This window comes from Sceloporus occidentalis, unplaced genomic scaffold (genome assembly GCF_023333645.1).
Source record: "Sceloporus occidentalis isolate IW3139 unplaced genomic scaffold, rSceOcc1.0.p SCAF_2, whole genome shotgun sequence".
Lineage (NCBI taxonomy): Eukaryota > Metazoa > Chordata > Lepidosauria > Squamata > Phrynosomatidae > Sceloporus > Sceloporus occidentalis.
The window spans coordinates 235,031,481-235,047,181 of NW_028316982.1; the positions used below are offsets into that span (position 1 = coordinate 235,031,481).

Sequence of the window (15,701 nt, forward strand, 5' to 3'; positions counted from 1 at the left end):
ACACATGCTAACAAGTGTCTTGAAGTAAGGTAGAATACCACAACCTTTCATTCACACACACATACTCAGCTGACCCAGAATATTTTGATATATGAGAAAAGGGATAAGATTCTATCCTTTGCTCCTCCATGGTCACAGACTGAACAGAGTAGTAGTTGAACCTCCATCAACACAGGACAGATCCTTCCAATTCCTCTGAGGCTGGTAGGCCATGTGCCATATAGGGCCTGAACAGACAGGCCAAAATAAAGCTGCTTTGGTTCACTTTGGAGGCCTGCTGTTTAAATGACACACGCGTCCTAAGTGGCCGGAAGTCGCCCCAAAGCCATGCTCCAGTCCTAAGGACTGGAGTGCAGTTTTGGCACAGCTTCCGGCCTCTTAAGATGTGTGTGTCATTTAAATAGCATACCGCCAAAGTGACCCGAAGCTGCTTTATTTTGGTCTGTCTGTTTGGGCCCATAGAGGATTCCTAGATGAAATGGGGACAAGGTCCTGTCCCTTTAATGGTTGTGTAGTGTGAAAGGGCCCCAGGTTTGTTGATGCAGAATATTCATTTACTCACCTGTTTCCTAAGCTTCAGAATCCAATGCTGAATTCTTTTTATTTTGTTGTCATCTCATTGAAATTCTTTCCCTTCAACATATCTCTTTACACAACTGTGCACGTGTGTGTGTTTAGTTAGTTGACTGCCTCAGGTATCAGGCATGCATGGAGCATCTGCTATCTTCATACAATCACCTTTATTTTGTTTATATGTATTGAGTGAGTCAGCTGTTGCCTGCAACATCTACTGTCTTCACACAATTGCCCTTATTTTATTTATACCCCTAAGGAAAAAATACTGTGATTGTTTTGGACTGATTTGCCTGGTTTGTATCTGCAAGGATCTCTTCTTGCCACTTCCTCTTCTTCCCCATTTTCTCCCTTTTTGGTGGCCCTCGCCCCTTTCACTTGTAAAGATTTGTGATGGGCAAATAGAGATTTTAGTGACTTTATAAATAATAAAGATTGATGACAATTCACATACTCTTAAATTTCTTCTTCAACAATGCTTCTCTTGATAGGTTGATTCTGCTTTACCGCATTGAAGTCTCAGTCCATTATTTTGACAACTATTTTGACAGCTTATTCCAATGTAGTATAGCCAAATAAATAAATAAATAAATAAAATTCAAGACACTGCTATAAAGATGAATACTCCCATCTCCAGAGCATGGATTTACATTATTTACGTTATTTATTAGTTAAATTTCTATCCCATCTTTTCTTCAGGGAGCCATGCTCACCTTGTCCCTATTTTTGCCTTCCCAACAGCCTTGTGAAGCAGGTCAGGTTAAGAGAGAGTGACTGGCCCAAAGTCATCCAGTGACTTTCATGATACAGAGGCAATGAGGACCTGAACTTGGAGCACACAAGTCCCAGGCCAGCACTCTTGGTGTTAGACTACACTGGCTCAACAAACAGGTTAATGGTCATTTAGGGGATCCAGGACTTGTAGAGTTGAAATGTTCAGACTTTTTGATTAGTAGGGCTGATGAGGATGGCTAAAATCCAGTGGGGGGTGTGGGGTGCATTCTGGCTAACTTATCATTTCCCCCCAGATGCACGAAAACACCTAAATAGCCAGGTGAGTGGGCTAGGATATACCCATGAGCCCCTCGCTACTGTTGCACACCTTGGATGGTGGTTGGGAGGGTTGCAGAATTTTGTAGATCTCCTCCTTCTTACTCAGCTCCTAATAACATGGCCTAATCCATTCAGAATGGCCTCCTGATCATCTGTGTAGCATTTTGGGGGAGAGCTCCAGAGGGAGACAGGGCAATGATGTTTTACATGGTTAATTTGGGATCCAGTCTGATAAATATGCCTAGGATTGCACTTGTCCCAGCAAATTCCACTGACATATGTCTATTTTCAGATAAGCAATATAGTTTAAAAATAAAAATAATGTGATTTTTTTAAAAATTGCATTAATCAAGAGCTTTTTGTTTTATTTATAGCATGTCAGTAAAGCAGAAGTTGTTCTTCTTGCTATATCATCTGCTATATATTTTGAATGAACACAATTTAAGTGACAACATTTCAGTGAATGAAATCGGTCAACCCCTCCTTGCACATGTCTTACTGAACAACATGATATTAAATACACTGGTGTAAATCCAGCATAATGTTAGCCAAGTAAAAATCTCAGTGCAATTGCAATAGTGCAAGGTATGCTGCAACCAGTTATGAAACCACTTGCACAACCTTTTGTGCAATTAAAGGTCATAGTTATTATGCAAAATGCTTAGTCTTGAAATGTGTACACTTGAATCTGTTGTACAATCCACAGTTGGTGAAATTCATGTTACTTATATAATGCTACTTGTGCTGTACTTAAATACACTGATTTTCCTGCCCCTGACCAAACCCAGAAAGAAACTCTTCAGAACTCTAATAAAAGATATGTGTTTTGGATGGATCTGGTGCTTAGAAGTAATTACCTACAATGAGTTATTTTGTAGTGGATCAACAGGGCATAATGAAATCACATTTACTTTTGTGTGTGCCCAGTGTTCTTTCTACACCAGTGTTTAACACAGAACTAATGAAAGTCACTATTATTAAAATATTGCCCTTGGCAGCTTACAGAGAAATACCATTGGGATAAGGGGTCTAACATTCTTTCACACTGATGACCAAGAGAGCCCATGTCTGCTGCACCTTATTTGCCACATCCACCAATGGTGAATAATACTATGTCACGCTCAGAATTTTCAGCAACAGAGGATCTTGAGGAAAGCTTTTCGGAACTCATTGTTGAAGGTGGTGTAGATAACAGGGTTGAGGGCACTGTTGGCATATCCCAGCCAAGTGGTAGCACTGTATAGCTCTGGAGGGATGTGGCAAGCTTGGCAGTGAGTATTCAATATGTGTGTCAAGAAGAATGGCAGCCAGCAGACAATAAAAGTCCCTAGGATTTAAAAGAAATGAGACATCACCACTTTTGGCTCAGAAATACTTAATTCTCAGCATAAATCTGTGCTCACATAAACCTGTGATCCAGTCCATCCATGAAGGGAGAGGGGCATGCTGGAAATGCCTGATAGATAAGTCCATTTAGAGCTCACCCATAATGCTGAGCACCTTCACACAACTCTAGAAGTACCTCTGAAGTTCCTTTGAGCATCCCCTGACATGTGTGAGCGGGCTAAAACAGGAAAGACTCTCCTTTTTTTATTAGGAAATATAAATTTCAGGTGAAGTAAGTTTACACTTAATTTACAGAACATAATGCTAAAGGCTTATGTGCTCAAAATCCCCCCTCTCTCCCATCTCTTAGGCTCCATCATGTGCAGTGAAAATGATATGTGTTCATATTTTCCCTCCTAGATGGGAAAAGAACACTGCAAAGGAGGAAGCATCAAGCAACCTTTTCCTTGTGACTCCTCTAATAAAACAACTGTGCTCCAGCTGCTTTTCATTAAAACCAAAGAAAAGAAAATCTAATGCTGTGATAAGTTGTTTGGCCCTCGTTCTTGTTCAGGCTGGAACTGCTTATGCAACACTTACCAAGAACAATAGCTAGCATTTGGGTGGCCTTCCTCTCTCTGAGCTGTATCGTCCGATGATGCTGAGATGGTATCTTCAAGGAAGTGGTTGTTTTGCCATTGTTGAGTTTATGCACTTCCAGGTTTTGCTCCTTGGTTTTTTCCCTCACCTTTAGGTCAACAGCCTCTTTATCCCCTGTGCTGGAGAAGGAATTTTCATGGCAAATGCTGCAATACTGCTGCAGTTCAGGGGGTGTAAGGGGCTTCTTTTCAGCTGGCAGCTTGTGGTCTGAAGAACAGTGAAACTGGAAACAAGACAAGAGTGTGCCTGGAGACATCTGGTGCAAACCTGTTCTTTCTGAATGTTTCTGGGAAACAGAGACAAATAAGTGTCTGCAACAACTAATGTAACTTTTTTTCTTTATTGACTTCCAAGAAAAGTAGTCTCAATTCAACAAAAGGAAACTCAAACTTGGAATCCACACCTAAAGTTGCAACTGAATTTGAATAGTTACTTTTTACGTGGTGGTTGTGATTTTGTTGTAATACTCATGTTTGACCTCCTATCCCTAAATTCCACATCCTCTCAGTAGGGGTGGACGAGAATTTCATTTCAGTTCTTGCTCGATCAGAATTTACTAAACTTCTTGAAATTCAAATGTGGGAGAAAGCAAAACTGACATATTTGCCCACCTCTAATATTCATTGCCCAAGAAAACCCAATGGAATTCATGGTGTCTTAAGTCTCCAGGCAACATGAAGGCATATGCACACACATAAGTCATAGCATTCATGGGCTTCTGAAGAATTTGTATGATTTTGTACGCCAGGACTTGGGGTTCTGTAGCACTCCAGATGTTATTGGACTGCAAGCCCCCAAAGCCCTAGCCAGCACAGCAAATGAAGACTGATAATGGGAGCTGCAGTTTGGATACACTTGTTATTTTCCTTCTTTTCCTTTTAGTATAGTTTCACAGAATGAAGTGCACAACCTCAGCTTTCTATTCAAGGGCCCTGGAAAAGTTTCCACAATAGGCTCACTTTGTGCACATGTTTGAGCCATCCTAGGAGTAGTGACTTACAAACTGAATGTATAATTGGATGGCCAAAAAACAAACAAATAAATGGGTGCTAGAACAGGTCAAACCTGAACTGTCCCTAGAAGTCAAGATGATTGAGGTTGTCATACTTCAGCCACATCATGAGAAGGCATGATTTACTAGAAAAGACAATAATGCTAGGAAAGGTGGAGGGCACTAGAAAGAGAGGAAGTCCAAATACTAGATGGATAGACACAAATCATGGAGACCACAGCCCTGAACTTTCTGGACCTGAGCAGAGCAGTTGAGGACACAATCCTTGGAGGTGTCTCATTCATGGGGTTGCCATGAGTCGAAGTCAACTTGAGGGCAGTTAACAACAATAATGTATAAATACTAAATGAAATACACAGTACCATAGACTTCAGCACACAAATAATTATAGATGAATCTATTTTGAAGACTTAACCTGATCCTGTGTATTTTTTAACTCTTACATAACATTCAAACTTTTGTTGACAACAGAAAGCTCAGGAGACTGAGGAAGTTACTAGGGAAGAAAAGGAAGCAAGGGAACCTTTTTTCCTTTGGCACTGGGACTATAGCCTATGAGAGGCCTAGACCATTGATAATCTGGCCATGGCTGTATTTATTTTTTATAAGAAAAACAAGCTACAGTAATTCTAAACTTGGGTAGATGATTTTGCCTGTGTACCTTTTGCTTTCTATTGTGCTAGTGTTTTTGAACAATCTAAGAAGAAGACCTTAGGTATAACAGGTATATTGCAGGGTGGAATGATGATTGGTGCTGCCCCTGCTTCAAATCCTATGCAGAATGGACTGCTTTTATTTTATTACATTTACATCCTGCTGTCCTCCAAAGAGCTCAAAGCAGCATGCACCATTCTTCTCACCCATCCCATTTTATCCTCACAACAACTTTGTGAGCTGCCTAGCCCAAGAGGTAGTGAAATGACCCAAGACTACCCACGTCCTTTCACACTACACAGTTATAGCACTTTGATTCCATTTTAACTGCCACGTTTGCATCCTGTGAAATCCTGGGATTTATAGCTTGGTGAAGCACTAAAGCTCACTGGCAGATAATTCTAAATATTTCATGAAACTACAAATCCCAGGAGTTCATTGGAAGGAACCAGGGCAGTTTAAGTGGAACCAAAGTACTGTAATTATGTAGTGTGATGAGTCCCCCAGTGACCCTTATAGCTGAGGAGAGATTTCAACTTGCATCTCCCTAGCCCTACCTAACAACTAATCTACTGTCTATGTTATTTAGTATAAACAGATTCTAACATACAGTGTCTTGTGTATGCCACATGTAGGTATTGCCAGTATATCTGGCATTTAAAATAGCTTCATTCTAAACAAAATATTTATTTAGCATGCAAATTCTGCTATGAAATCAGTAGTTAAAAATTTTATTCATAGCAGATGTTAACAGATTCAGTCACATGTATTGCCCATCGCTGACAGATTTTATTGCCTGAGGCAGCTTGGCTATGAGTGCTGTAGAGGTAACTGATGAAATTCTGTTTCCCCAAGAGATATTTTCCATACTTCACTGATGTTATTTAGGGCTATAAACCTGAACCAGTAAATAAAACAGTTGCTCCCAAAAGTGAGTAATAACATTAATGGTTTGAAGGCAAGTAATTTATTTTGCTAGCTCTTATTACTGCACAAATTGGTCATTCCTGTAATGCTGGAAACAGATCATTGTTGTTTTCAGAATTGCAGCTAGAATGATAAAGGCATCATTACTCATGAATTGCACAGTCTCCCTCAAAACTGTTGAAAATGAAAGTGCCAGTGCTGTAGCACGTAACCTGAACCAGTGGGGCTGCAATAGGCAGATAGACAGCCCCTGGTATCCTCATCTTGTCTTGCTAGATGTATGCATAGTTGACTATATTTAAGTTTTTTATGCCCTCTTTTTCCAGTGCTATCTCCTCCTCTTCCTGACAGGAGACAACAAGTGGTTCTGATTAAAGCCGCCATGTTTGGTCTACATGGACATTACTCTCATGCTGGAACAGGGATAGAGCTTGGGGCAGGACCTTGACTGCCTCTTCACCACTCTGAGATTTTTGTTCATCACAGGTGTCCAGCTTTCCTTCTGCAGCTTCAAACTGGCCAAGAAGAAAAGGCAACAATCCTCCTTAAGAAGGTATTCCTTAAAAAGATTGGAATGCCCACATTACATGCCCTGGAAGGATACAGCTATGTATCAAAGGCAAAAATGTGATCCAGAGGCTTTGAAGTCTATGCCCTGAGTGGAATGGCTGGAGAAAATCCAAACATCATTCCAACAACATAGAAAGAAGTTCAACAAAAATAGTAACTCTCTGGAGTGGTTGTGTTATTGCACTGGCAAGCCACAGGAAAGACTTTTGGGTACCCAGCAATCTATTGACTGCAACTCTCCTTTTTTATGCTTCAAATGGTTCTAAGTTCTAATCTTCCCTTCCAATACCACCTCCCCACCTCTTTTTTTGGAAATCATTCTCTGCTCAACAAGTCTCTGCTCACTCTAGTCCCAGCTCCTCATCAAGGACATGGTGTTCCCTATTCATGTGATGTTGTTACTCAGTCATTCAGAGGGTTTCATGGTCAAGTGAAGAACTGAACTGTGGTCCCCAGAGTCATAGTTCATAGTCATAGTCCAACACTCAGAATCATTACACCATGCTAGCTTTCATGACTATTCATACCCTTAACCTAAAGAGAAGGATGTAGTCACAAAAAGCAGCAGGTTTCAGTAGAAAAGTCCCTAAAGCTGGCTCCCATGTGTGAATGTAAGCCATCCTGTGGCAGGAGCTTCACGGATACTCTCTTCCCAGATAAAGGGAGACAAAGAACCAATTAATTTTTTGGAATTTGAGTATATAGTACATAGATCAAAGAAACAAGCAGAAAGGTGAAATAAAAGGGCAGGTACGGCCTTGCCAGTTCCCTCTCATTAATTATAAAAGTGTTGATGGCTCTTTGTGTCCAACAACTTCAACTTTATGTTTCCTTTCTTTTGCTGAATTTTCTCATCAAAGGCTCCTGAGCAAACTTAGCTGTCATAAGAGAAAAGGAATGGGTTTCTTACAGACAGAAACAGTTGAAATAATAGAATTAATAGAATTAATAATAGAATTAAAGCAGCAAGTAAGAATAAATGAATAAATGAAGAATAAATGAATAAATGAAGAATAAAAGAATAAATGAAGAGGTTTCAGAATGAAGGGATCTAAATATAAATAGCATCATTCTGATGCTAAGTATAAAAACATGAGCCAAGTTTCTGAATCATCAGATATAGCTATGATGATGGAGCTCCATCATCATAGCTATTTCTCCCAAAGCCACCTTCCAAAGTGTGTGTCTCTTAAACTATTTTGCAACGCAACTGATGGGTTTTTTAGGTACTGCAACTCTGGCTTAAGAGGAAAGTTTTGGAGATCATGTTCAGTCATGAACATCTGTAAACATGGATTCCCCAAAGTTACAAGATCATAAATCTGTTTTATAATCTCATAAAGAATGAACAGGATGTCTACCATTGCTTTGTAATGAAGCCTTTGGCTCCTGATGATTTTATAGAATTTTGTATATATGCATAGTTTTGAATTTTCTTAACTTGTCTTAACTTGTCACATTTTAAAAATTTTCTTTTAGTGTACATTATTTTTTACTGCTTTGAATTGTTTTAAATTGTTTAAATTGATTTATTAGATACTGTCCTGAGATTGTTAAATATAGTCTGGAATATAAATATTTAAACAAACAACTATTCTAAAGCTGGAAAAGATGCACAAGAGTCTGTCTGTCCTCCTATGAGAAAAGGTTACAAATGGGAATCTTTATCTTAAGGGAAAAATAAAAGGAAACTTAATAGAGCTATATAAAATTATGCATAGTTTACTTCCTAGGAATCAATAGATTATCTTCTAATTACTCATAAACATCTCCTGCCTAATAAGGTTCAGACTTTAATTTACTACACAACTAAGAAATGAGGCATCCAGATGCAGTTTCAATGAACATGAAACATGGGCTTCACCTCAGAGGTACCAGTGACTGAACAAATTATTTGGCTACTGTTGGCTCAGTCACTTCCATGGAGACTAAATAATGCACAGAGGCTGGATATGTAGCAGGCAATGGGAAGAAGGAGCAAGATGAGGTGAATTGGCAAAAACTGAACAGATTGAAAGTAATGCAACAGCATATAGGAGCTGCATGTAGGAACTGGGCAGACCACTGTTGGGGAATACCACAAGTACAGAGCTGGACGGTCAGATATATCCAGCAAATTTCTAGGGATGGCCAGATGGAGCACAAAAGTGACTAGTTAATGTAGAAAAAGGTCATACCTCTTGTTTGTAACAGGCTTTGACACCGTGGCTGCCTTGTCTTGTGAGGATTCGCTTCCTCTGTCTTTGCCTCAGCACGACGTAAATACGGATATAAACCAGCAGGGTCACCAAGAATGGAAGATAAAAGGACACCACAGAAGAATAGATTACAAAGTCAGGATCAGAGATGGAACAAATACTGGGATCATCTGAGAAAGAAAAGAAAGACAGAAAAGAAAAGGTGGGGCAACTGTGAAGATACAAAGAATTGTAAGGGAATATGGGGACAGAAGCCAGATATTTCTACAATCTCCCCTGTTCTTTTCCATGCACAAATGGCTGCAGGTGGGGGACTTCAGTGATTCCATGGTAAATCCAGGGAGTGGTAAATGGCTCTGCGTAGCATAGTTTTGCATACTGAGCCACTACACCATGTTGAACCCTGCAGGATTGCAACCAGTGTGGTCACCATGGGAATCTTAATGGTGGCGGTAACACCATTGTTGTTGTTGCACGCTACCTAGATGACCCTAGGGAAGCTGAAGCAGGCATGAGTAATGTGTGTGTGTGCGTGCGTTTGTTTGATTAAGTTATTTGTAGTGTGGGTACATTGTTTTTCTTTTCTTATTATGGGATCTATGGGGATTGACAGATGGGGAGAAAGGGGCGGTGAGATGCTGCCCCTTTCTGCCCCGGATGGAGACAACACCAACCAAATGGTGTGACCTCCAGGAGCCAGGCTCTTTTTAGGGCTTGCGCAGGGCGCCATTGGCACGGTGCTGTTTGGGTGCTGTGCCATGCGGATGTCATCGTGGCATGGCCCGTCTGTACGAGGGCATGCTAAGATGGCCCAGAGTGTATGGTAGGGCTACTGAGCATGTAAACACTCAGCCCCAATGCACCCCTAGTTTGAGCCGAGGCCGATGGAAAGGACCAGTCTGTACCAGCCCTATATTTTGAAAAATTGATCTTTGGATGATCTGTTACTGTGATTTCAAATGAGTACTCAGACACTCATATTGTAATCAGTCCTTGGGCCAGTTACTCCTTTGTTACCCCTTGGAGTAATTATTAATAAGTCCAGGACATAATAATAGGATTTGTATTGTGTATAAAGCCCACACATCAAGATACTATTTTTTACCTGTGGTATTGAAGCCAAAGAGAAGAGGACAGGAAACAGCAAATGCCAACAACCAGACCATTGTGATCATTATGGAGACTCTTCGACAAGAGCTGGGCCCTGTGCTGTACTGATAATGAACAGGCATAACTACTGCAGTGTATCTGCGAAGAAGCAACTCCAAAGCAAGAGCAGCAAAGATGGAAGTATCATTAGAGGAAGGGGGAAGAGAGGGGAAGAAAGAGGAAGAAAGAGGAAGACAAGGTCCCATTGAAAATGAAAGAAAACAGAAGAGGGGGAGAAATTAATGCAATGATGCAATAATAGCAATGCAATGAGAATTTGGAAAAGTAAAAGCAATAAGATATGAACAAAACAACAAGAGCAGGAGAAGAAAGAGGGAGTTAGAGAAGTAGAATGTTACTTATTCTTACATTTAGAAGATACAGTGGATCGGAAACAAAGCTGATAAGGAGGGGTGGAGACTTCTACAATGAGGCCTTTGTGCACTTGCATGTAGATGTGTATTTATCTATTCCAGCACATGTTATTACATGCCCTGATTCAGGGAATGTAACGCTGTGTAACTGAACCTTGAAGTTTTGGTTAATAATAATAATAAAAATATTCTGTGCGCTGCAATTCTGAGTGAAAGTGCATCATTAAGAGAAGGGATCTTTAACTTGCTCCACAGACTACTTATGCACTCAAAATCACACATTCTCAACTGCATTTTTTCAGTCTGGGATTTTAGATGCATGTTCTGAGAAAGAAAGATTGGAGCAGCTTTCTGAATTGGAGCAGTCTTTTTGCAAAAGCATATGTTGAGGCTCCATGATTTGTATTTTAATGCATTAAATGAGACCCATTCAAAGCCTCCTCTACCCACTGAGTGCCTTCATCTAAGCCAAAGCTCTGAAAAATCTGAAATTCTAGTTTTCATGGAGTTTCTCTACAGGTAGAGGAGGCTCTCTTCTTCTAGACCATTGCTTTTCATGTGCTTAGTGGTGGGGACTGTGGGGTTAGCATGCTCGCTTTCTTGTATATTTGTTGTTGGTATGAACCTTTAAGTTGTTTTTGACATATTGTGACCCTAAAATGAACTTATCATGGGATTTTCGTGGTATGATTTGTTCAGAGGCTGCTGGTGGGGGACTAAGAGAGTATGACTTGCCCAAGGTCACTGAGAGGGTTTCCATGGGTGAATATGGATTCAAACCTTAGTCTTCCAGAGTCCTAATCCAACAGTGAAAACACTACACTACCCTCACTCTAGGACTGCATCTACACTGTAGAAATAATATAGTTTGATACCATTATAACTGTCATCCTACAGAATCCTGGAATTTGTAATTTTGTGAGGCATTAACCCTTGTTGGCAGAGGAGACTAAAGACCTTGTAAAACTACAAATCCATAATTCTATAAGATGGAGGGACAACACTTAAATTTCAAACTGCATTATTTCTATGCAGCCTGTTTGTGGATTTATGTGTCTTTAAATCACGCCATTAATTTGATAGGGTTTTCTTAGGCGAGAAATACTCAGAGTTGATTTTAACAATTCTTTCTTCTGAAATATAACCTACAGCACCTGGTGGTAATTGGGAGTCTCCCATCAAAGTTCTAACCAGGGCAGACCCAGCTTCCATGATCATACAGGATCTAGTTGATTTAGGTATTTAGTATTTACTTAATTCTAAAAGGCAATGTCTCAATAGAGTTGTAGTTTGCCCTTGCATCAAATCAAATCAAAAAGCATTATGGGTCTTTGGAAGATTCCTTTACTTTGCAACAAAAATGCAGATTACAAAGCTTTTGTGTGATATATGTATGAAAAATTGTCATATGTAGCACAGTCCTGAGATAACTTTTCTTCTTCTGACATGTACAAATTTCAACCTGCTTTCCTCTTCTTGGCTCATCTGGAAATTTCCCAGCTTCCTGACATGGCCTTTGGCTCTTACCTGTCGATACTAATAGCACAGAGATTTAAAATGCTGGCTGTGCACATCATCACATCCATGGTTACAAACATATCACAGCAGAAACGGCTGAAGTTCCAGACTCCTCCTGTCACCTGAATATCAAACACAAAATGTTGCTGTTGCTTTTCAGTGAAGACCAATACAACACAACTACATTTTCCCTTTTGAGCTGTTAAATTGTTTTATATGAAAATCAGTAAATGAATTCAAAGATATAGCCATTTTAGTCTGTAGAATCAGTATGTTGAGAGATCTTGTAGTACCTTTGAGACTAACCCAAAGAAAGAAATTGGCAGCAAGAGCTTTTGTGGACTTCAGTCTACTCCAAATGCATCTGAGGAAGTAGACTGAAGTTTTCAAAAGCTCATACTATCAATAAGTGAAGTTTCATGCTTCTCTTCAGAGGCAAGAATTATTATTCTCTGGGCTACAGAAAGGAGAAAGCTGCTGTACTGCAAAGGACTTGGGCTGCAGGCACCACAAGATATCAAAGGATAAATATAGAGACCAAAGCTATGGTAGGCTTTTTGTTAGTGACAGATACTGAAAGAGAGTAACAGTTAGGAGAATTTGGATCATTTTCTTCAATATCACATAAAAGTTAGGGGCTCTACAGCCTGCCCCTTTTCGAGATGGATTGGGGCCACGGCAACCTCATGCACCTTTGAAAGGGCACCAAAGGAGCACCATATAGCCACCACAGGGGGATCCCACTGGTCACTTCTCTCTAGGATGAAAAGGAGCCATTGTTGAGCAACCTTTGGATTCGGCCAGTCAACCAACTACAAATCCATGTAACAGTTATCTTGTCTAGCCCACAATTTACAAGCTTGTTTGCAAGAATGTCATGGGGAACCTTGTTAAAGGCCTTACTGAAATCAAGATATACTATATCCACAGCATTCCCTTCATCTACGAAGCTGGTAATTATACACACACACACACACACACAGAGAGAGAGAGAGAGAGAGAGAGAGAGAGAGAGAGATCAGAGTTGTCTGGCATAACTTGTTTCTCTGAAACCCATGTCAACTTTTTATGATTATGGCATTGCCTTCTAGATGTTCACAGACTGATCTGCTCTAGAATCTTTACTGGTATTGATGTCAGACTACTTTAATGCAGTGATTCCATGCCTACCCCTTTGACTGGCCAGAGAATTGCACATGCAATGCTCCAACTTTACAGGGCATTGGCGCATCAGTGTGCAAGTGATACATTGATGGAGCATAATCACGGAGGCCCCTCTACATGCCCCCTTCACCTCCCTTCACCCCGTGCCCCCCGTTGGACTCTTTGGTTTGTGTATGTTGTACAGTAATTACACCCATTGGAGTTGTCGCATTTTCATTTTTTTTTTTTTTGCTTTGCCGCAGCCCCACATGCCGGCACCAGGCAGTTTATATGCAGATGCATTTTTCTAGCTAAGTTGGAGTATCCCAGCTTCTTTTTACTCCATTTTTAGCCCCAGAGAGTGACTTCGTTTACACCCACTTTGGAGGTGTGCATCAGATAAACAACCCACCTTCAAAGCAGCTGGAAGCCCCTTTATTTTGCCCATCTGTTTCACTCCCCAGTATTGAGTGAAAGAAGGAGAAAGGGGGAGAGGGAGAAGAGGAAGAGGAGTAGGAGTAGTGTAAGTCAGAAAAACAACTCTTGCACTACGTTTGCTTAAAGCCTGGAAGAGGTTAAATGGGAGACCACTCTGCTTGTTGCAGTTTTTCAATAATAAAAACAAAGCACAAAATGTGACCAAATGATTGAAATGCACAGTGTCTATTCAGTCACCCTTCATGGTTCTATAGTCTTTTTGATTTCCTCACCATTACTCATTGTTGTTTTGTTTCATTTCACTTTTTGCACAGAAAGAGGCAGAAATCTGTTATTAGACAGAGAGTTGTTGCTGAAGCCCATAGGAAGACCTCCCTGCCCCACATTTCCTATTTTGATATAAATGACAAAACAAAACAAAAGAAAGTTCAGAATGATTTTTGCATTCAAACAGCTTTTGATAGGTAAATAAGACTGACAGGGCAATTCCTGGGAGGTGTGCCTGTAGGATACTAAAGAACATCTTGGAAATGTAAATGGAGCATGTTAAAATGAAGAAGAAAACAGCAACTGGAATGAAAGGCAAGCAAGCAAAGCACTTTGAGAACCATTTCCAACATAAAATAATTTTCTGAATAATTATTCCAGAATGCATGCATTTAAAAGCACTCCCTCAAATTCTTATATTCAAGACCTGTTTACTAAAATGTAGCATCATGTGAAATATAACTCCAGCTCACAGAACTGTCTTTGAACATTTTTTGTGTGGATGACAAATTTTTACACAATGATTTCACAATAAAAATTCACATTTTTGCATCCATATGAATAATTTCATCAGCCAGTTTATAGGCACAACATTTTAATGTAGAAAACTAGCCCCATGACACTGCCAAGTGATATTTCAAGTATAGAGGGATTATTTTCAGAAGACCTTAAAGGTCTAGTTTTAAATATTTAAGATTAAATTGCACAAAAATCAACTTATTTTAAGGGTACATTTATGGGCTGCCTTTTAAACACATAGTTATACACCAATAATTATATGCTATACTGTACTGAGTACTATACTAATTTTCTTACCAACCTATCTCAATAAATTAATCTTTTCAAAAATAAAAAGATTCATCAGTTTGATATGCATACACAGAGAGACAAACATTTAACTGTTTATTACAGTCATCCTATGTAGACTCAGTCAGAAGAGTTTTTGAGAAAGAGTTGTATGTGGTACCAAATACAGCAGATGAGAGGTTATGCTCACTTGTTTTCCTTCTGTAGCATTTCTACCTAAGAGTGGCATGTTCACATTACACTGGCTACAGTCATACATGATAGTAAAGCGCAAGGATTCTGGCTTACTGTGAATGAGTTGGGCTCACCTGTTCTTACTTGGCTCTTGCACAAGCAGGAATCAGGAATAAAAAGCCCCTATTGTAAAGTCCAAACCTGGGATTCTAGTTTGTTGCTGTTGGAAAAAACTCTCAACCAAACATTCTCTGTACGTCCCTTTTCACCCATTTGCTATTAGAGCAATGGGGCTTTATACAATAAGCGTTTACTGCATGTCTCTGCCCTATACATACCGTATCTCTCTAACTTTTGTCATTCCTTTGGCTTTCAGTGAATTGAAATGTTACATTTAAAGGAAGGGATCTAGCATAGTGAATGGCAGAGACAGTGGAAATTGGGGACAACCAGTCATAGCATTTTCTCCTGTTATTCTTCTTTGAGGGATTTTTAGATTTTGAAACAATGGGGTTGAGTAAGGTAGGTCTGCCCTTGTAAATTGGACAGACAGAAAGGGACCTGTGTAATTTATGTGGGGTTTGGGATGCTATAGATCATAATGTCTGGGACCTTTATTATAGGGAGGGATGAGCAGAAGGATGCATTGCACAATACCCTAGTTCCTTGATGATTTAGCAGGGTAAAATGCAAAATATAAATGCAGAATGCAATCACAAAGTAGGAATTCAGCAGATTTTAAAAGATGGGCTGAAATCTTTTCTTCTTTGCATCAGTGTACATTTCTAAATTGGAAGTAACTCCGGTGATGCCAATACAATTACTGTCATCTGGAAATCAGATTAGAGACTTAATTTA

At 39.8% G+C, this 15,701-nt stretch overlaps 1 protein-coding gene across 1 annotated transcript in view; it reads right to left on the bottom strand.

Moving 5' to 3' along the window:
- Positions 1 to 1,978: 1,978 nt before the first annotated feature.
- The window catches only part of DRD3 (dopamine receptor D3), a 34,177-nt gene continuing 20,454 nt past the window's right edge, over positions 1,979 to 15,701 (bottom strand). Inside the window, exons 3-7 of the mRNA XM_089512478.1 lie at positions 12,024 to 12,136; positions 10,079 to 10,221; positions 8,953 to 9,143; positions 3,553 to 3,898; positions 1,979 to 2,953 (exon numbers count right to left, since the gene is read on the bottom strand). Of these exons, the coding sequence (XP_089368604.1) occupies positions 2,757 to 2,953; positions 3,553 to 3,898; positions 8,953 to 9,143; positions 10,079 to 10,221; positions 12,024 to 12,136 (990 nt within the window). The 3' untranslated portion in view covers positions 1,979 to 2,756. The remainder of the gene's footprint in view (positions 2,954 to 3,552; positions 3,899 to 8,952; positions 9,144 to 10,078; positions 10,222 to 12,023; positions 12,137 to 15,701) is intronic.